At 43.1% G+C, this 22,478-nt stretch overlaps 1 protein-coding gene across 1 annotated transcript; it reads right to left on the reverse strand.

The window, feature by feature from the left end:
• Positions 1 to 697: 697 nt before the first annotated feature.
• On the reverse strand, positions 698 to 21,437 carry LOC137375709 (cation channel sperm-associated protein 3-like). Its single transcript, XM_068043094.1, is given in 11 exon segments — positions 698 to 889; positions 2,723 to 2,781; positions 3,721 to 3,743; positions 4,630 to 4,781; positions 8,483 to 8,602; positions 8,686 to 8,826; positions 15,823 to 16,005; positions 16,187 to 16,417; positions 19,142 to 19,280; positions 19,364 to 19,433; positions 21,323 to 21,437. Coding segments are annotated over 11 exon segments (1,425 nt in total).
• Between the last annotated feature and the right edge of the window lie 1,041 nt (positions 21,438 to 22,478).

The following is a 22,478-nucleotide window of genomic DNA, read 5'->3' on the forward strand; positions in this document are numbered from 1 at the left end:
TCAACAATTTCCACCTTTTTGTCTTTTGATTTTAAACTAACCCCCCTTGCTGTGCTACAGCCATTAATGCATCCACTGTTAACTGTGTTAAATCATTGAGTCAAATCTTCACTCTCCACAAAGGCTTGAGCATTAAATGTAGACATGCTGACTTTTCTTGCTAAGTATAGCAAAAGTAATTGTGAAATCTTGTTCAATTAAATTCGAGCAAATTCCAATGCACCCATTTTACAGCCTCAGATTTTGTATCCCAGACCCGAGCCTCAAATTTGTTATGACCTTAGTGAAACCATTAACATTAACAATAAGAGATTTGAACCCGCAGACCAATTTAAGGAATTACATAACTAGATTTCACATTTTAAGACTTTTATTACAACAACTAAACTAAAAGTAATCTCCATCAACTAAGTAATACTTAGTAGGTGGCTGATAACCCAAATTACAAAGAAAGGTATCTTCTTTACTTATTAAAATACTTGAAAATCTCACACCACACTTATACATTGCACAGTCCTCCTTGATGGTGAAATCATCACAGTTAAAAGTCCCAAACTCCCAGATGCAATGGATTGGATCTCCCAGACATTTCTCAAAGCCACTGTCCTCTTCGCTCACTTCTCTGAGCACTTTCGACCTGGACATCCATCAATAAAGTTATCCTGTTGGGCTTTGACTTCTCTGCAAACTTCAACTTTCAAAACAGGTTCAAGTCTTCACAGCCTTTCACTGTATTTGCTTCCAAGAGTGGGTGTTCCTTCTCTTTTTCTCTCTCTCTCTCACTCTCATGGCTGCCAAGGCTGATTGCCTTCTTTACAGCCTGCTCTGAGGTTGAGACCACTGGTCTTCTGTACAGCCTGTCAGCCTTCAGAAAACCTGTTAAATTTATCTGGAATCAAACATCAATAGCTTATTGTCCTTTTCCAATATGCAAAGTACAGAAGTGTGATTTTCAACAGAGCCACCTGAGCCTTTTATTGTTTCCAGGTGTTAATAACTGCCTAGAATATTTGCATCTTCAGAATCACTGACTCCTTGTTTACGATCTGAAAGTCTAGGAGGGTGAAACTCATTGTTCTTCAGATGTTATACCCCTGCAGCCTCTATTTTTTTAAAAAGAGTTTTTGATCTGTGTTCTCTGTTATCCTGATAACCAGGATTTCTGCCTTGTTCTTCAGCAGAGTGGATGTAAGGTCACCTAACTACTCAAACTCCATCTTAAACTTTTAAAAAACACAGTTTTAAAAACATAATCATGTTACAAAGTCCAGCATTCATAACACTTGTATTTTACATCTAAATTATAGCATGAAAGCAGGCCATTCATCACAATCATTGTTTTTTTAAAATCTTTTTCCTGACCCATACACCCCTCACCCTGACCCCATAACTGTTTTCCTTCAACCACCCACCTAACACTGTTAAATGTCCACATGGTCTCTCCTTCAATCATTAACTCTAATGGCACACTTTACAGCAATACAACCCTCTGTGTAAAAAGATTTCTCCTGCTGCCTGCTCTAAATCTCTTGACCTAGCCTTATATCTATACCCCCCCCTCTTTTTAAACCCCTGAATCACGAGCAATAATCTTTTTGCATCTGTTTTATCTCATTCCCTTCATAATTATAAACACCCCCATCAAATTGCCAATTGACCAGGTGCAGGGCAGAGGAATCATAGAACAGTACAGCAAAGTAGCAGGCTATTCCGCCCATCCAGTCTCGCTGGCTCTTTTCAGTTAGTCCCACTCCCCTGCTCTTTCCCCATATCCCTGCAATTTTTCTCTTTCAATTATTTATCCAATTCCCTTCTGAAGGCGACTATTTAATCTGTATCCACCACTCTATCAGGCAGTGCATTTGAAATCCAAAGCACTCGTTGCATAAAAAATGTTTTTCCTCATGATGTTTTAGCCAATCATCTTAAATCTGTGCCCTCTGGTTATTGATCCTTCAGCCATTGGAAACAGTTTCTCTTTATTTACTCTCTCTAAATCTTTCATACTTTTAAACACCTCTACTAAATCTCCTTTTAGTCTTCTCTGCTGTAAGGACAACACCCCAGCTTCTCCATTCTATCTGCATAACCTTATCCCTGGAGCATTCACCAAAAACATTCACCAAAACCTTCATGTCCTTCCTAAAGTGTGGTGCCCAGAATTGGACGCAATATTTCAGCTGGGACCAAACTAGTATTTCATAAAGGTTTAACATAACTTCCTGGCTTTTCTGCTCTATACCTCTATTTATAAAGCTCAAGACCTCAATGCTTTATTAACCAGTCAACAAAGAGGGCACTTTTACCGGATCCATTGACTGGTTCCCTTCAACGTGACTCCATGACTTGTTGCAAGGCGAGCAGGAGGGTTTTAAGGTGGGGGAGATGGGAATGGTGGGGGAATGGAGCACAGAGAGAAATCCAACCTGGTCATTTAAAAAAAAATGAAAACAATCAATGCATTGGCACCAATGTCCTGAAGGAAGCTTTTGCATAGTGGTAGCATTCCCACCTGTGTATCAGTGGACACAGGGTTCAAACCCATCTCCAGACCATCCAAGGACTGCAGATCAGAGCTCTGGCTTTGAATTCTGTGTTGACATTCAGCAAGCAATTCAACTGTGGCAGCTCTCTCTGTCCCCCTCTCTCTCTCTCTCTCTGTTTCCCACTCTTTCACTATGTCTCTCCCATTCTTTCTGCCACTCCCTCTTTCAAGACCCACTTTGTCCTTCTGTTCCTCCATCATAAGAACAAAATCTGCCATCATGTGTACCAATTGATCTGATTTCAGCTCCCCAAACACTTTTATATGCTCAGCAAGATGAGGGATATTATTATAGGAGCATGGCACTTTCCCTTTCAGGCATCCAGTATCAGCCTCAAGCATTCTCAATTAGTTATAGCACGGCAGATGCAGAGTAAAGCTCCCTCTATTTTGACACAACCAGCCTCAGCTGCAACCTCATCAAAGGAGCGCTCCTGTAAATGTGTGACAATTTTTTTTAAATTTCCTAGACTGGCTATCCTTTGATCTGTCTGAATGAGAATTAGTGCTCAATTTGAGAGAGTTTGGTGCTATGGGCTGCAGAACTGAATTGAGTCCATCACAACTCATTTCACATAGATCCCTACAGATATCATAGAGTCACAGAGTCATAGAGTCGTACAGCAGAGAAACAGGCCCTTCGGCCCACCGTGTCCATGCCGACCATAATGCCTATCTATACTAATCCCACCTGCCTGCATTAATTCCATATCCCTCGATGCCTTGCTCATTCAAGTACCTGTCCAGATGCCTCTTAAATGTTGCTGCTGTTACTGCCTCCACCACCTCCTCTGGCAGCTCATTCCAGATACCCACTATTCTTTGTGTGAAAAATGTACTCCTTTGATCCCCTTTAAACCTCCTCCCTCTCAACTTAAATCTATGCCCTCTAGTTTTAGTCACCCATACCATGGGAAACAGACTCTGTCTATGCCTCTCATGATTTTATATACCTCTATCATGTCCCCTCTCAGCCTCCTTCACTCCAGGGAAAACAGATCCAGCCTATCTAATCTCTCTTTATAACTCAAGCCCTCCAAACCAGGCAACATCCTTGTGAATCTTTTCCGCACCCTCTCTAGCTTAATCAGATCTTTCCTGTAGTGCGGCGACCAGAACTACAGATGGTACTCCAAGTGCGGCCTAACTAATGTTATGTACAACTGTAACATGACATCCCAACTCTTGTAGTCAATGCCTCGGCCGATGAAGGCAAGCATGCCATACTCCTTCTTCACCACCCAGTCTACCTGTGTTGCCACTTTCAGGGAACTATGTACTTGCACTTCAAGGTCTCTCTGCTCAACAATACTCCCCAGGGTCCTGCCATTCACTGTATATGAATGGGCTGAATTTGAATCTAACTGCTCGAGGCAAAAGGCCAACATCAGATTGACTGTATCACTCAGTTGCCCTGATATATTCATCAAAGGATGAACATAATTTCAACTCTCCTGTCATGGTCCACTCATCATATAAATATTGTATCAAATTGCATTTCACACTGTGTAGCAACTACTGTTGATAACTTTGACTGTCAACTCTATTTTTTCATTGCAAAGAAATAACAGAAATGGTCACTACGCTAATATTCACAGTCCCGATCTGAAACCAATTCATCATTACTTCTTTTCTTTTGGCTTTCTTTTTTCCACCACTCACTTCTTTCCCAAATTTCCAAGGCTTTTCAAACAGTTTATTTTGTCTTCAGAAAGCACCCATGCCAGTCACTTCACAATATCAAGCAAAGTTCTGGGGAAGCAGAAAGCCAAGCACAGGCCCAACAACAGCAGTTATATTTATATAGCACCTTTAATGTAGTGCAACCTTCAAATGCACCCCAAAGGTAGAGAAAGCAAAAGTGAGCTGTGATTAATTGCAGACGGCTCTCATGGGCCTCAAGTGTAGTATAGGCAAAACCCTAAGAACAGGTCACTGGACATCTTGGCCTGAGAATGTGAATGACACATAAACCTACATCTTCTTACACACATGGAGCACATGAACCTGCACAATTTTATACAATGCATGCAGCACGTGAGCCTGCACCCTCTTACATGGAATATCTTCTTACTCACTTGTACAAGGTATTGTCCTGTTCATCAAGGCTCGTGAGGTAAATATCTATGAATGACAGACTTGAACATAGATCATCCAACAAAACATAATCATCATGTCGCAGGGTCTGTTTGAACTTCTCTACCATTTCACTGAAGCTTTCAAATTGGCTGGTTTTCTGGAATGTAGGGCAAAAAAAATGCAGTTAATCCATATTTTTCTCTGTTTTGAGTAATTTCTGTCTTTTTTTTTCTCTGGCTCCACAGCCATAATTTACACCAAGTGAGTGAGGTACTGTTACTCCTAGTCTTGATCTAACTGCAAGGATGTGGGCAAGTGGAAGTCAGAGTGACTTGCCAGACAATGTTCCATTCTGTTCTTTAGGAAAGTGCTCAGTTTTCATTCAGCAAAACCCATTAACACTAACCACTTGTCTTTGGAAAGGGCTCGATATTCTTGGCCCTTCTGCCTAGTGCTAGGCCTGAGAATGAGTTTGAGAATGGATCAGTGAGGGAGTTGGGGAAGAGTTTTTTCTCCAAGGGTGAATGGTGAGAGTACTGGAATCAGGGAAAGTTGGGAATGAGGGTGGAAATGGAAATGAGGATGTGGTTAGATACAATATTTTCAGTCAGTCATTGAGACCTCAGAAGTGAAGAGGCCATGAGAGATGGCAAGGTCCAGGGTGAGTGTTGGTGTGAAGAGTGAGATTGATGAGCATTTGTCAGCCAGCCTCATGACTCAGCTCCTATTCCCACTCCTTGCTCTGACAGCACCTCAGGTATTTACATTTTGTTTACTTGTTGCCCCATCTCATAACCGTCCCCTTGACTTTTTTTTTACCCATTTCCAAATGTAACTTTTCACTCTCTTTTGTGTATTAGGAGGGAAGAGAAGTCAGAGAAGGGGCAATACTTGGAAAACTATGGGTGTAAACCCATATCCTGCCACTTCATAATAGCACAGGTCTATAGATTACAAGTATTGAATAGAATGCAAAGCCTCCCTTGGGCTGTGGCTTGTGTTCATAATCTGTCCTCATACCAAAGCTGGTAAGCAAAATCAAGGTGTAGGAGTGCAGGATCCGCCAACAACTAAAGTTCTACCTTTTCGTGAGTGTAGTTAAATTACTGAAGAACTGGGTAATTCACTAATTAGAAAGAGACACACACATATAGGCCAGGATTTTATCTGGGCAACGAGGGTCTTGAGCACTGCCTAAAGCCCTGGCACGAGCCCCGCGTCATCTCCTCTGAAGAAGGCCCACAAAATCAAGTGCCAATTAAGCACTTAGGTGAACAGTGGCAGGCTTTCCCCGGGATCAAGGACCCCGGCAATGGAAGGTCCACCTGCTGAGAGCTGTTGACCAATCAGAGGCTGGATGCTCTTTAACAGAGCAGCATCACCGTGGCGGTGGTGGCTGCTGCTGGTACAGCACTCACCTGAGGTCCTGGAACCAGGCCACAGGTAAGTCAGGGCGGGTGGAGTTTCGTAGGGTAGGGTTCATGGGGGAGGAGGGGTGTGGGGGGGCCAGCAGCAAGGGCAGTGGGGTGGCTCTCAGCGGGTCCCCCTTCCCGATGCTGGGTCCCGCATTCAGGCACTGTGTCTTTTAATGAGGCAACCACCCAGCACCCCCTTAGCCAGCAAGCAACCTGGAAGTTTTGCTTGTCATGCTGCCCAAGCGGCAACAGGCCCACCTGCTGCTGGGCTAATTCTGGCAGAGGCAGGATGAGGCCCTTAATTGGGCATTAGTTGCCCACTTTAGGGCTTCAATGGTGGTGAGGCGGGAAGGCTGTTCACAGGTCTACCCGCCCGGGACCTAATTTGGGTGAAGGCGGGGTACCCCCCGCCACTATCCCGCACGATTATATGCTCTCCCCACCTTCAAAGTGGCATGGGGCAAAGCATAAAATTCCCCCCAAAATGTGCGCAAGTTCACGGGGGTAGTGACACTGTTCAAAACAGCACCAGTGCAAAGGGTGCAGTTCGACTCATTAGGATGGAAATGGGTGCTGGAGGTTTACCAGGCCTTTGGCGACAGGCTGGGAGTCAGAAAGGCTGGCAAAATGGCGTGGAATGGATCAGGAGTGCATGGCGTCTTCCCATTGCACTGCCAGTTTGCCAGCTGCAAGAAAAGTGGAAGATCCACCACAGTCACCGGGAGCCCAGTTGAGCCACATAAGTGGCCAATTAAGGGTCACTTCCTGTCTCCACGTTGTGGGGGCCTGCCGCCCATGGGGAGAATGCCCAGTGAAACCTGGCGGCCTCCCAGCAGGCTCTGTAGGGGGGGTCCATGTGCCTGCTTTTTGGGCACTCCATGGACGATGGAAGGGCCCTCCAGTGGCAATAGCCACCCCTGTGGCAACAGGGACACCTCTGCCTCACAACCCACCCCCTCCAAATTGCTGGGGCCTGTCTGTCTGGCCCTGACACCCCAACCCCACTTACCTCTCTTCAAAAACGCCTCAGCCATTGAGGTGTCCTCTCCTTGCAACTGCAGCCTCAGCAATGGCCACCGCTAGCGGTGGTGCTGCTGAGCTGCTGGCCCTCTGATTGGGCCCACAGCTCTTGAAGGGTGGACCGCAGTCCTTAATTGGGATGGCAGCCCCGGCAACGGCTACTTAATTGGCCACCGCTGGGAATATGCCTCCCAAGGTCCTGCCGCCGACCGAAGCTGGGCCGCCTCTCAGTTTCGGCCCTGGCAATGGAACTTCAGCTTCGCAGTAAAATTCCACTGGTGTTCAGATTCATCCAAGGCTTCCAATATTTTTCACAGACCAACTGCAGGGGAAAATATCCATCTTAGGTGTCATTTGTGAATATGAATAAATTCAGGGAGTTCCAGTTTGGGCACTGGCATTAAGTAAAGGACATCCAGATACACATCTGATCATCTGTGAAATCAGCCTACCATTTCCAAATATTGGAACTGATATAGAATGTTGATTCATTGGGCAAATACAACCAGATGTGGTGCTAAACCATATAGACCCAAATGTCCAGGGCTATGTCCAGAGTTTGTTTTAGTGCACTAATCTCAACCAGAATGGCACTGAGAGTAAGGTGTTACAAAAGGACTCCATGCACTCAGGTTAGGAAAAGGAAAACATAATTTAGGGTTCCCACTCCTCATAGCGTTCCAATGTTGCAAACGTCGGCGAGGGTAGGATTGAGCTTGGCTGTAACATTCTGCTCATATACAAAAATTTGGCCAATTGGAAGGTGGCTAGTGCCTGTGGAACTGCACCTTCACATTTGTCACCAGCTTAGAAAAGAAGAGGAGAAAAGAAGGAACTTAAGTGAAGAGGAAAATTGGTACCAAAAAGATATAGAAGAAACCTAAAATATGCAGTGTAACTAGCATACTTAGCATATACAAAGAACAAAGAACAAAGAACAAAGAAAATTACAGCACAGGAACAGGCCCTTCGGCCCTCCAAGCCTGCGCCGATCCAGATCCTCTATCTAAACATGTCGCCTATTTTCTAAGGGTCTGTATCTCTTTGCTTCCTGCCCATTCATGTATCTGTCTAGATACATCTTAAAAGACGCTATCGTGTTCGCATCTACCACCTCCGCTGGCAACGCGTTCCAGGCACCCACCACCCTCTGCGTAAAGAACTTTCCATGCATATCCCCCCTAAACTTTTCCCCTCTCACTTTGACCTCGTGCCCGAAGTCCAAATTCCTACAATTAATAGTATTGTGACGACATAATCGTACATAACTTTATTATGTGAATGTTACACTGTACATGCACAAGTCAATTCAAACATCCATTTCACAAAGCAGTCAGAAGTAATGAATTCAGATTTGGGATTTGGCAGCCGCACCTGGTTAATAAGACTGAGGGTCTCAGTGGAATCAAAATGGATTAAATACCTGTTTCTCCATTAACTGTGTGATATGAGCTTGCTGTCTCTGTAATATAGCTTGTTTCTTTTGGATCAACATAGTTTCTCGTTCAGCTTGGATCCCTTTATTAAACTCTCTAGTCGTTTCCTAGGAATAACAATATAATTCATTTTGCTGGATTTACTGAATAGGTGCTTAATGACATATGGTAAAAAGAGGCCTGAACATACCCGTATATTTATAATGACAACTCCAATGAAGAGGTTGAAGAAGAGGAAGCATCCCAGCAAAATGAAACCAATTATGAAAATTCTGCTTGACTTGAAGCCAAGTTCGCCTGTTTCAGCCTGAAGATCAGTCCAGCCGTCCAACTGCAAGATAGTAGGAGTCATTTAAACCATACTATATGAAATAACTTAACACAATGTTAATTTTCTCCACACACAAAATCTTTATCTTTTGCAAACAACTGTGCTTTGTTTTCCAAACTACCTGAAATCTTGAGATATTTTCCTCTATGTATAATGTTATGGAAAGAAGCTTTTTACTAATCTGTGATTATAAAACTACAAAGCCCAAAAATCTGCAGTGGGTCCATTTTCATGTAAATACTGAAATGTGCGTGCCAAGGACCATCACATTCCACCAACCCCTACCCCCCTCCTCACCCCATGTAAGTTCATGAATAGCATTGGCAAGTGCCTGTGCAACTAGGGACATATCTAGGAAGCCTGTCATAAAAACTAGGCGGAAAAATCTAACTAAGGTGATCAAGATAGATGTTGGGGGCCCCTCGAGGAAACATTTGCTGCCCTTCACTGTTCCCTTTGCAAGGGGACTGCTATACAATTTTTCTTTTAAAATCATGTTTTTCTTCAGGGGTCCAGAACTTAAATCCAACCTTAATGCCTGAAATGGCCACACAGGTGCCAGTTGTTGGGGAGGCATGGCTGGTCTGACCAGGTGCCATTAAGACCCTGAGGCATGGAAATTCCTAAAGTAGGGAGACCCTACCCCCACCCCCCCCCCCCCCGGCCTCCATATGTTGATGGTTTATATTTGGGGAGGGCAGAGGATCAGCCTCTAACACTTCATTGGAAGGATGGAAGATCAGTTTCCCGGTTTATTTATCAGCCAATTCCGGTGGCCTTCTGCAAAGTTTATATCAGGAGTATGCTGGAGCAGCCACAGGTTTTCAGAGAAATGGGCCTAGAAAGTCGATTGCACCCAAAACATGGGCTAGCAAGAGGTTGCCCATGCGCTGTATGTACTTATTCACATGGTTCCAGGGATCATGATAATGAGGAGCTGTCAACACCAATTTATGAGCCAGGCATGCAGCCAGTGCTACCCGAGACTGAGTGGGGTGAGGGAGCGTGGAAAATCACCCTTGACTGGCACCACTTAAAGGCAGCCAGTTTCTCTTAAAGGGGATAAAAACAAGAAATGCTGGAAATACTCAGCAGGTCTGGCAGCATCTGTGGAGAGAGAAGCAGAGTTCTGCTTCTCTCTCTACAGATGCTGCCAGGCCTGCTGAGTATTTCCAGCATTTCTTGTTTTTATTTCAGATTTCCAGCATCTACAGTATTTTGCTTTTATTCTCTTAAAGGGGAGGTGGACGATGGCTGGTGACAGCAGCAGAACTTTGCAAGTGGAGTAATGGCTGCAAGAGGTTCAGAGAATCTCTGATGCTGTGTTGACAGGAGGAGAGAGGTGCTGTTTCCTATAGGGACAGAAAGGCCTCCAAGCAACACCTCCACCGTCAGTGGGAAGAGGACAGAGGAGGTTACTGTGAAGACCTTAGCTCCCAGGACATGGTTGCAATGCCAAAAGATGTTCATTGATCTTACTAGAGTTGTCAATAAGAATCTTACTGCTTAGCTCACCAACTCTTTCTCCTCAGACCTGCAGCCCCACTATTCACATAATTCCCTCCCCATTTCCCTTCACTCTCCTACAACCACTGCATCACACTTCACTCCACCCACTTATCCTCCTACTCACATGCCTATTCTCACCACTATTGCAACCCCACTTCCCCACACCTCGTACCAGCTACATATGAACTATTCTTCCATGACAGGTACATTCTGTAAGCACCTCACAGGTGTTATGAACACACTCCCTTTCTTTCTTGCAGGAGATTACACATAAAACATGACAGGAAGCCATGACCGGAGGAGGCTGAGCCAGCCAGCATGGTTAGGGAGAACATCATGGTCCTAGCGAGTGGCAATGCTGCAGGAAACATCGCTCAGGATTTCTTTACACATTATCCTCTTTTTATCTTCTTACTTCTATCTATGCTTACAAACTCTACCTGGCAAACTGCAGCTGCTTCCATCAGCCACTTCTCTTTCTGTTCTCCCTTCACTATAAACGCTAGCCCTTGTTCCTCTCTTGCAGTTCAAGTGCTGAAACTGTTGCTTGCCCATGCCACTTCTGAAAGTGGAGACCAGCCGTCCTAAACATGCAGGATCACACAATTTAACTGTAGCAAGCACCAGCTGAGAGACTGGCTTTACACACTTTTCACAGGGTAGGGCCAGAGGAAAGATCTACATGTGGTGAAAAACCATCCAAAAGTGTTGAGGAGCTAAGATTTAGGGATAGGTTGCGACAGGTGTCAAACAGGATCTGTTGGTGTATAGGGATGGGATGGATGGTTCATGTGGTGCACTCTTGGATAAGCTGCTCTTTAAAAGCTCTGGCATTTAGGGACACTGGTGGCCAATGTTGTTCCTATTCTTCCTTCTGCACTTCTTGCTGGTGAGGTGGTGGTAAGGGCAGGTTATGGCAAAGTAATGCAACATACAGCAGATAATCACAAATTTGGATATACAATCAGGGCTGTACTGCAAAGTTCCTCCTAAATGGTCTAGGCAGTGGAAACGTTGCATGAAAACACCAACTATCTTTTCAGTGATGCTTCTGGTGGTGGCATGGCACTTGTAGGCCAGGTTTACAACTGTACTCAAGTTCCTGACATGTCTGAAGAGATTACTCCTTGCCACCTAGTACCTTGCTTGTGACCTGATGGAATAAAGGGGACACAAAGGACTGGCACAGAATATATGAATCATGATTGCTGTCAGGCAAAGAAATTGGAAATTGAGGGACAGAATCCCTTTCTATTCAGAAAGATGCCAGGATCATATGGAAAGAATAATATGGGTGCAATTTATGGCACCTTTCCCCCTGGGGAAACTTGCAATATGGGTGAAGCCTAGTGCTCTCTCATCTTGCTTCACTATTATTAGTATTTGGGAGAGAAATAGATGTAGATGATCCCCCTGGCATAGACAGTCTCAGCAACCTCGGGAGATGCCACCAATCTCACTTGTTTCAGCCTAGAAAGAGCTTGTTGCATAAAAGTTAGGGTCATGGAGACCTTGACAGCCACAGGTAGTACTGTCCATACTCTAGTTCAAGACTCCAGTTATGGGGAGTCAGGTGCTGGGGCAAATCACTTTCACAAAAGTGCCCTACAACAAGCATGGACCCTTATTTAAATATTTTAATGATGGTTTTTAATACCCACAGGGCTGCCCAATCCAATATGGTTCCACACTTCCAGTGTGGAATGAGCACAAGCACAATACCCTCTACATTGAACCCTGATGTGCCCATTATTAACCTGTAAAATATGTATAGCGTGATCACATTTCTAGGCCATAATGTTTAGTAATGTAATGTTTCTTTATCTTGTTACGACCGACCGCTCAAGACAAAGCCCCAATCAAAATATACGATTCTGCAACGCACTGTCAAATCACCCGCCACTCCACATATCACCTAACATATCACTTTAAACTTTCCAAATTAAAGAAAACCACAGCCAAATTGACCATCTAATAACTCCCAAATGAGGCTAACCAAAACAGGTGTCTTTATATCAACAAATTAAGTGTTTAATTAGAAAAACTAAATTCTTCAACACTACTAAGATATAAACAACATTTAAAATAGAAAATTAGTGTCCTTGCAGATTTACGCTCCTGCCGAAGTGGAATCTTCCAACGTGGAACTGTCCAAGTTTGCTTGAAGTCCTCACAGCCCTCCGATGGGAGTAAAAGAAAATATCCAACATCCAAAACTGCAGCTCCTCTTTCATCCAGCAATGACCTCAGCCGATCAACAACTCGCAAACACTTCAATGAATCAATTTGGCTTTAGAATTTTGAGGGGTCAAAAAGTGATCAGTCTAAAATTCACCTTCCTTCAGTTTAAATTATCAGAGAACTCTGTTAGGTTCATGCTGCTCCAGCTGTCTGTGTCTGTTAACAGTGTCTCAAAAGCCATTTTTTTTCAGCTAGTTTCAAATGTCAATCGGCAACATTGTATCTTGTGTCCTTGGTCCTGAGTGGCTGTTGCCGGGTAACTAGGATGCATTCTTTGGCTCACGGTCCCCGGAGCTTGTTGCCTTAAAGCAGTACCGATCCTTTTACAGCCTTAAAGGCACACTGCATACTTCCCGGAAAAGAAAAATAACTACAGGATCATAACATTCTTCACAGAGGTAAATATGCTTGCTCGTCTATTTTAGATCTTTATTGACTGTAGTGAGAATCTGAATGATTCTGAGTGTTACACAGCAATAATAAGAAATTATCTTTCAAAAACAAGGTCTCTCTGAAGATTTTACTATATAAGTAGGACTAGTTAAAATAATTATTACCTTTAATATTTATTGGCAGTGGCAGAGGAAAGCTACTGAGAAATCTGATGATATAAAATTTGGGCAGAATCTGTGGACAGCTGCAGACAGATAATGACATGTATACCTACCCATTCTACTTCAGGGCCTCTGCAGTCATATTGTTAAATTAATATGTCATCTCATAATCTGAAAACAAATCCCTCAGGCTTCCACTGTAGCTCAGTTGGTGGTATGATATACAGCCAAGTCCATGAGGAAAATACCAGGTTCAGTTATTGGTCTGTGTCAAGTTAGGAGTGTTACAAACAGTTTGCCTCAAATGCTCGGGAAAAACAAAATTGGTTAGAAGTTCCACTCTGATCCTTAATCAGCGATCACCCATGAAACATAGATAGCCAATTTCCTCCGCTGTATATGCTTATCTCTTTGTACAAAGCAGACCAGAAAGGGCCAGGGATGCATTAAGCTTGGTCCCTACCCTCCTTGTAATGTCCAGAGATTTCCTGAGGATCCTCCAAATAGAGGCAGAGAATTGGATCAGTTACACCAAAATCAGGTGTAAGCAGGATAATTCTATGCAAATGAGATGGGAGACTTCTAAAGGGCTATGGAGAATCTGATAAAGTAAATGTCCTATTTTTCATGGCTAGAGGCCTTCTGGTTGTGTGGTTTGGACTGCAGCCGAAATGCCTCAAAGTTGGTAGCCACTACCAGTGATGCCAACGCACCCTCGCATAAATCAGGAAACAAACTTTTAAAAATCAAAAGATTTGGTATAAAAATCATAAGTTGCTATTTTTTCCAAACATAAACCAATATAGATTGCAGTGGGTTTATAAACCTCAATTATTTTAACTAGTACTACTTATGTAGTAAAATCTTCAGATAGACCTTGTTTTTGAAAGATAATTTCTTATTGCTGGGTAACACTTATTCTTGGTTTATTTAATCTCTAACAGGTTATATGAAGCTGCACTTAGTCCCGCAGTTTGCCTATGATGATAAAGTTGCCCCAGTGTGTGGTGCTCAAAGATCCTTGATCTCCACACAACCCTCTCCCCATTTAAATTTCTTCCTGCTTCCGTTTCAAATTAAGATCAACATTTCCATAAGAAGGAAATTGAGTTCCATGCTGTTATATTTGTTAGTTCTGCAGTTTTGGTCACAGAGAGTGAACTCTGTGTATTGGCTTCCTAGGTTAACATTGCTAAACCTGTCGTCCTTATCCTGTTAGTTAATTTGCAGCCTCAGATTTTCAGGGACCTATGATTCTGTTGCTGGGATACAGTAGTAGATTTGACAATGTAAAAACAGGAAGCCAAGGTACAGATTTCACTCACCTAACAGGAGAAATACAAAAGCACCAAATATAAAAACACTTTTAGTTGTAAATGACAGCATCAAGATTCAGGACCAACTAGGTCTCCAGTGCTGCTGGATCTCCAAACTATGGGTCATTTAGATGAAAATGTCATCAGTGGTGTACAATCTCCATCAATATAAACCATCGTGGTAAGAGAAATCCATATAAGCAGATAGAATTTGTTTGTTGCTGGAATGTACACATCAGACTTGGCTTGCTGTCTGATACACTCTAAAGTGAGATTATTCCATCGTCAAAATCCACAAGCACTTTCATTATAGAGAATATTCAGTTAGATCTGTAATATTGCCTCTGTACTGGGCTAAAACTGTCTGTGATGCTAATTGGTAACTCCACAAATTATTGTTACTCCCAGAGAACATATTCCACGACTTTCCGTTTTCTCTCCCAGCAAACACTCTTTCCTCCCCTTTTGCTTTATGCTGTCCTAACAGACCCCAAATGCCCATTTGCCATGAGCAACTGCAAACTCCACCTCCCAATAAGTGTGATAACTATTGACTCCCTCAGCACAGAGCACCTGCCCCCAGCAGTCAAATCTCTTCCAACTGGTGGGATAACTTTGATGTGTTCCCTGAATTTGATAGCGAGAGAGGCTTCATTTTACTGACAAATCAAATCTTTGTTGGCATGTCTGCGCTGCCTCTCAGGCCAACAGCAGTGATTAGATTTCCATCATTATTTTTAGATACAAGGGCTTTGGAGATACATCAAAGAAAGAAAGAAAAAGAAATAATTTTTTTAACGTATCGACCTTTCATAACCTCAGCACATCCCAAAGCACTTCACAGACAATGAAATACTTTTTGAAGTGCAGTCACTGTTGTAATGTAGGAAAGCTAATATGGCAACTAATTTGCAGACAGCTAGGTCCCACAAAGAGCAATGAGATAGATATTTTAATGATGTTGATTGAGAGGTAAATGTTGGCCAAGACATCTGAAAGAACACCCCTGCTCTTCTTCGAATGGTACCATGGAATCTTTTACGTCTACCTGACAGGGAAGATAGTGTCTCGGTTTAATGTGTCATCCAAATAACAGCACCTCCAACAGCACAGCTGTCCCTCAGTAGTGCACTGGCGCAGCCGCTGGAGTAGAACTTGAACCCACAGTCCACTGACTCAGAGATAAGACCAACTGAGGCAAGCTTACACCTTAAATCCACAATAATAAATGACACCTCAAATCCTAAAGAATAAACCTGACTTCTTAAATTTTATTTATTAGGATTTATGAGCTTCTAGAGAAATAATCATTATTCTGACTATGTTCTTTTGAGCAACCATAGTTATGCTATAGAATGATGGTAATGTTTCATTACCGTTACTAAACTGAAGAGTGTGAAGAATGCAGCTCTAAGGCTACCCCAGTTTTTGTAATCAGCGTTTTCTATGCTTCCATAAAAATAATATCCAATCAGTGCGAAAACAGTCATCAGAAGGAAGAGGAGCAACAGGACGAAGAAAACACTCTTCAACGTGCTCACCAAGGCAGTAGAAAGGACCTATGTAACAGGAAACAAAAACTGGGAAATCACTCCAAAAAGAGCTGGGAATAATTTTAAGGAATGAGCAAGTCCTTAATTTTGATTTACATCAACAGTGCCTGATGTCATCTTACATTTATCTGCTCAAACAATCTAACTGCTATCTCATGTTCTTCACAATGCCACCAATACAATTTACCTGCAAGCCACGGATAAATGAGATGGTCCTGAGTGTTCGGAGGGGTCGCACTACATGAAACCAGGGCATACTGCGCTTCTGTTTGAGAGTGAGGAAGCGCTGGATATAGGATAGGACGAGTACTATGAAATCGAACACATTGAAACCAATCTTCCAATATTTGATTGGCTCGACATAAAGCTTTGCTAAGAATTCCACTGTGTAAATTGCCAAGAACAGCTGTTCAGCCACCTATCCAAATGAAAATAAATTAACTGGGATTAAACGGTTATATTTGAAGAGACATTCTCACACCCTCTCTGCTCCTCCAGCTGATACTTGGGATCACCCCCCGCCCCCACCACAAATCATCCCTTTTTCTTAATTTGATGTATAATTTCCCTTCTTCTTTTAAGTAGATTGATTATCATGAAACCAGTTCCTGTTATATATGAGTAAACAAGACCAAAATAGCAAATTCTTACCATTACTTAGGATTCAGCAGAAAAATAGTTTGATTTTGAAATGTGTTATTTCTGACGTGGGACAAAGTCAAAACTGCTGCACTGGTGATATTTAGAAATTAGTCAACAACCACAATCGCACAAACTATATTTAAGTGAATGGATATGGATAGTTTAGGTGAATGGGTCAAAATTTGGCAGATGGAGTTTAACGTGGATAAGTGTGAGGTTATCCATTTTGGTCGGAAGAATAGAAAGGCAAATTATTATCTAAATGGAGAGAAACTTCAGAGTGCTTCGGTGTAGAGGGATCTGGGTGTCCTTCTGCATACTAGTTTTCTGCGATTCATGCACGTACAGTGGGTAATAAGAAAGGCAAATGGAATTTTAGCATTTATTGCTAAAGGAAAAGAGTATAAAAGTAGGGAAGTGTTGTTGCAACTGCACACAGCATTAGTGAGACCCCACCTGGAGTATTGCGTACAGTTCTGGTCCCCTTACTTGAGGAGGGATGTAGTTGCATTGGAGGCAGTTCAGAGAAGGTTCATTAGATTGATTCCAGAGATGAGGGGTTTGTCTTATGAAGAGAGATTGAGCAGTTTAGGCCTTTACTCTCTAGAGAGTTTAGAAGAATGAGAGGATATCTAATTGAGGTATATAAAATGATTAAGCGGATTGACAAAGTAGACGTAGAGAGGATAATTCCTCTGGTGGGGCAATCAAGAACGAGAGATCATAGTTTTAAGATAAGGGGTAGCAGATTTAAAACAGATGAGGAGAAATTACTTCTCTCAAAGGGTCGTGAGTCTGTGGAATTCACTACCCCAGAGTGTGGTGGATGCAGAGTAAATTTAAGGAGGAGATAGACAGATTTTTAATTAGTAATGGGTTGAAGGGTTATGGAGAACAGGCAGGAAAGTGGAGTTGAGGTCAAGATGAGATCAGCCACAGTCGTACTGAATGGCGGAGCAGGCTCGAGGGGCTGAATTGCCAACTCCTGCTCCTAGTTCTTATGTTCTTGTGTAAGTGAATAATATGCCCAAAAATAGGCAAGAAATGTATTAATTTTATTAGTCAAAAAAGTGACACTGAGCTAAAGAAAGTAATTATGAGGATGAGTGACTAAAAGCTTGGTTAAAGAGGTAGGTTTTAGACAGGATCTTAAAAGGAGAAAAAAAAAGAGGTGGAGATGTTTAGGATGGGAAATCCAAAGTTTAGGGCTTATACAGCTGAAGGTACGGCCATCATTGCTGGGGCGAAGGTAGTGGGGAACACACAGGAGGCCAGAGTTGGAGGAATAGAGTTCCTGAAGGATTGTAGGAGCATGTTACAGAAATTAGGAGGGGCGAAGCCACGGAGAGTTTTGAACGCAAGGGTGAGAATTTTAAAATGAAGGCATTGTTACCTCTGTCATAGACTGTAGCGGCACTTTTTGGAGAAGTGATGATACGATTTATCCAGCACTAACACAAATGTCATTTATTTTTCATATTTTAAGATTAAAAATCCATAAATTATGAAGTAAAAATTATTGACAATTACCCAGAATACCCTGAACACCACCGCACCGCCCGCCCCACTTCCTCCCCCCCGCAGAAATGCAGCACTTTGAAGGGGACTGGTGCATGGGGCAGCATTTAGAAGGAAGTGTATAGTTCTAAATTTTTAGTCTACAAGCCTCGCCTACATTGTCACATAATCAACAAGAGTGGATGTATTTGCTAGCAGAATTTTTTTAGACTGAAAATGAATTAACACATTATTTTCTCCTAATAGAATATCAGTTAACATAGCGGAAAAAAGTTTGAAAGAAAAGAAAAATAATTAATTCAGAAATTTGAAATAGAAAATAGATTTCAGTTAAGTTGAGCAAATGTCTTTCCGATATTAAAATTAAGAAAAACATTCAATGTCCAAGCCACTGGAAATGAACCAAATAAACAGTAAAAGAAAGTGATTGTCATGGAGGGGACATGTCTCCAGACATCATAGAAAACAAATCTTATGTCTTCACCCCTTATATTCCCCTTCAGGCTTTCATGAACTTTCACTTCCATTTTAGTACATATTTACCCCAACAAGTGAAGCAATATTGGGCACAACTACAGCTTATCCTACTGTACTTTCAGTGTTATTATGTATTTTGACATAGCATAGCTTTATATTCATGGTTGTTTGACACTTTTGGGCAGCTTTCATGTTTGCTAGGTTGGCATGTATTTCACCAAGGTAGTGCTGATTTGAACTCTGATCCTGCAGGAAGGTACTAAGCAGAAGGCACACACTTCTCTGCGAATGAGGAGAGGGCCAACGGAGGTATGATTATCAGCAGGCAACTTTAGCACACCTGTTTGTGATTGGCTCAGGGTGATCTTAACGTTAGGGTTAGGGATGTGTTGCATAGGGAAACTGCAGGAAATGTGGGGCACACACCCTCAAAACAGTAAATACTAGTAAATTCAACTGCATAAATATATTTTCAAAATGATGCTTTTCTCACATTAAAAAATACATAAAATTTATTCGCCATTTGATAATCCGTCTCAAGTGCCATGAAAAGGGAATTTGCTAAAATCGCAGTGAAGACACATCCTTTGAAAAGCCAGCTCTTCGTAAGCCTTTTAACATAGTTGTGAAGTAGAAAGTCTCTCCTAGCAAAAGAGATTCAGACATTGTGTAAGAACTGGTTCCTTCTGCAGAGGTAGTAAAAGCTCTTAACCTTGGATTTACTTACCGCCTTTTTCGAACGTCAAAATTTATTGGTTCAATAGGGACGTCGTTCATAAAGGGATGGATTTGGTTCCCTATAGCCATAACTCAGATATTATGTGGTTTCTTGATCAGAAACTTGCTATTACCTTTAACTAGTTCCTCCTCTATACGGTAGGAAATTTATTGATGCATTTTGATTCAGAAAAATCAATGTTTTCTATTTGTCTACAAAAAAATCTAATTTGTCACTAATGAAAGAACAAACAGCATTAGAAAAACAAACTGATTACATACAAGCTTTTTATAAATGGTTCTAGAATAGAATAATACATAGCAACAGAGCAAACATCAAAACAATGTGATTGTGATGTACAGACATTCCAAAACATAACCAACACTGACAGAGAGAAGGAAAAGAAATATCTCATGTTAAGCCACTGAATACCGAATTCCCACCACCCAATAATTTTTTTTCTCAGTGTTGTTTCTTTCTCCACTGAATGTGATGATTGATGCTGAGAATATGACTCTGTAGGCTCGAGCAGCATTCTTGCCCCGGTGTCTGGTCTTCATTTGTGAACCCAGGCAGTGATTGACGGCAGGCTATTTTACTATGGGGCACCACAGTCAAGGCCAAACGTGCTTTCATCTGACATTGCATATTCTCTGTTTCCAGCTGGATGTCAATCAGGATGGGTTAATTTTTTCTCCTCCCTAGCCCTTCAACATTGAATTGTAAAATCCCAAACACTGTCTAAGCTGAGATCAGGAAACACAGCAGAAATACAGGATTGAATGTGGGCCTGTCCTGGTCAGTTTAACTCTAACATATAGGAAGCATTTGCTCACTGAGCCACCAGAGGCCATTTCAAAGATACAGTGATTTAACACCTTGCCAATGAGTTGTGTTCCAAAAAATTGCATATAACTTGGAACTAATTTGCAGTGTCAGTGAAACCATAAATGCAGCTGGTGTGTGAGAAATGGAAATGGAGGTGCTCTCCTGAGGGTGGGACTAGCATTTTTGAGACACAACCAAAAAAGTGTTAGCCTGCACATTATGCTTGAAGTACTCAATACTGTCTCTGGGTGGCTAAGATAAAAAAGAGTCTGAGCACAACAGTGTCTGGAATCCACAAATACACAACTTCACCAAAAAAACAATAATATTAAATTTGCTATGCACACTTCATATTCTGGTGAAAATGTGGAACTCCCTAAGGAATGGCTGAGATGAATAGCATTGATACAACAAAAACTTGGGCTTATATAGCATGTTTAAAATAGTAACATGTCCCAAGACCGTTACCAAACAAAATTTGACACCAAGGTCAGGATTTTGCATTTGGGGACAGGAAGCCTTCATAGTTGCAGCCGCCTGGCATAGCAATGGAAGCCAGAGGTCAGTAGGAGGCGAAGCAGAGGCCTGGCACCCATGGCAGGGCTACCCACGACTTACCGATGCAACGTTTGAGGTTATGTGGAGGCAGTATGCAAGAGGCGAGGAGTCTTGTTCCCAGAAGGTAGCAGGAGAAGGCCACCCAGCCAAACCAAACAGGCCTGGCTGGAGGTGGCAGAAAATGTCAGTAGCTGCAGTGTTGTCCAGAGGACCTGGGTTCAGTGCCGCAAAAGGTTTAATGACCTTCTTTGTTCTGGCCAAGGCGAGTGCAAAAGGCCTCCAGATCTACAGCCACCAGCAGACACACAGGCTGAGCATCCTGCCAGCGCATGATGCTCCTGATGGGAGGGTTGTGTGCCCAGGGTAATTACTGACCTGTCAGCAAAGTTAAGTTCCCCAGCATTGTTGAGGACCTGGCAGCACTGATATATACAGCTTCTCATTTAAACGAACTTCTAGCATTGGTGACAGTGGCCAGCATTGCATTATTCCTCTCTCTTCTGTCCTTGCAGGAGAATAGAGCATAAAATACAAGGTAGACAGCGTGCACAAGAGGAGTGGGCAATGGAGAGATGGGATTACCTGGAGGAGAGGTTGAAAAGATATTGAAATCTGTAGATGAAGGGGATGGAGTGTACTCCTCCCCATCCAACAGCATACCAAAGCTTCTGCTGCAATGAAAAGCCTCTGCTCTCATGATCTCCTTCTTGTGTCTTCTACAGGGTCAGTCGTGGAGGGGGAGCCAGTGCAGCAGCAGTATCACCGGGACCTCTGATGAAATCGATCCAGCAGACCCAGCACCGTCACATCATTCAAGCACACCCTCCACCAGTGCAGATACACCAAGATTGGTGGGTCCTCATTAGTGGTCAGAAAGAGGGGCACTGGGTGAAGAGCACAACACGAGTGACTAGGAGGACATGAGAGTGGCAGAGACAGCTGCACCCTTGGAGTATGAAGGACAGACACAGCTATGCTTAGCTGCACGCAGATGCAGGGCCTCAGGAGTCACAAGCAAGGCCGCTAACTCCACTTCGACAAGCAGTGAGAGATGTGTACCTGCCTGCCGGTGTTCCCTGAGGCAGTGAGGAGTCATGGACTCCAAATGGAGGAGTTCATTCAGCTCATGTGCAGCACCATGGCTCAGGGCTTTGAATGCATGAGCTCCTCCATTGAGAAAGTGGTGAACCTCACGGAGAGCTATATGCAGCAGGAACAGCATACTGACACAGACAGAATGTATGTAGTGCTCTGCAGCATCGACTGGTCAGTAGTGTTGACGGCGCAAAGGGGCATGGAATGGATGCAAGTTGCACCTCAGCTGGTGGTCCCCAGAGTGCCAGCCAAGAGCAGAGATAGTCATGATGAAGATGAGGGTGCCGCTCCTCATGGGGCACCATCATCAGCCGTCCTTGGTCCCTCTGACTGAGGGACCATCTATGTAGCAGAGCCCTGTGACAGAGGCTGCCCCTGCATTGGCGCTGATGCAGCAGCCTCTTGAGGTGCCCCCACTGACACCTCCACAACGAGGATGACCACCACGTGCTGCAAGCAGACATATGCGAACATGCTGCCTGAACCTCATCTGAGGCCACAAGGGGAGCACTGCATAGAGGTGGCCAAGAGCAGAGGCCACCACGTCAATCACAGTACTGAGTGGTTCACTGGGGTGTATTTCACTTGAGAACGTGCACTTTGTAATTTGTTAACAACACTGGAAATGTTGAGCCTTGATCGC

Source organism: Heterodontus francisci, chromosome 12 (genome assembly GCF_036365525.1).
Source record: "Heterodontus francisci isolate sHetFra1 chromosome 12, sHetFra1.hap1, whole genome shotgun sequence".
In the NCBI taxonomy this organism is placed as follows: Eukaryota; Metazoa; Chordata; class Chondrichthyes; order Heterodontiformes; family Heterodontidae; genus Heterodontus; species Heterodontus francisci.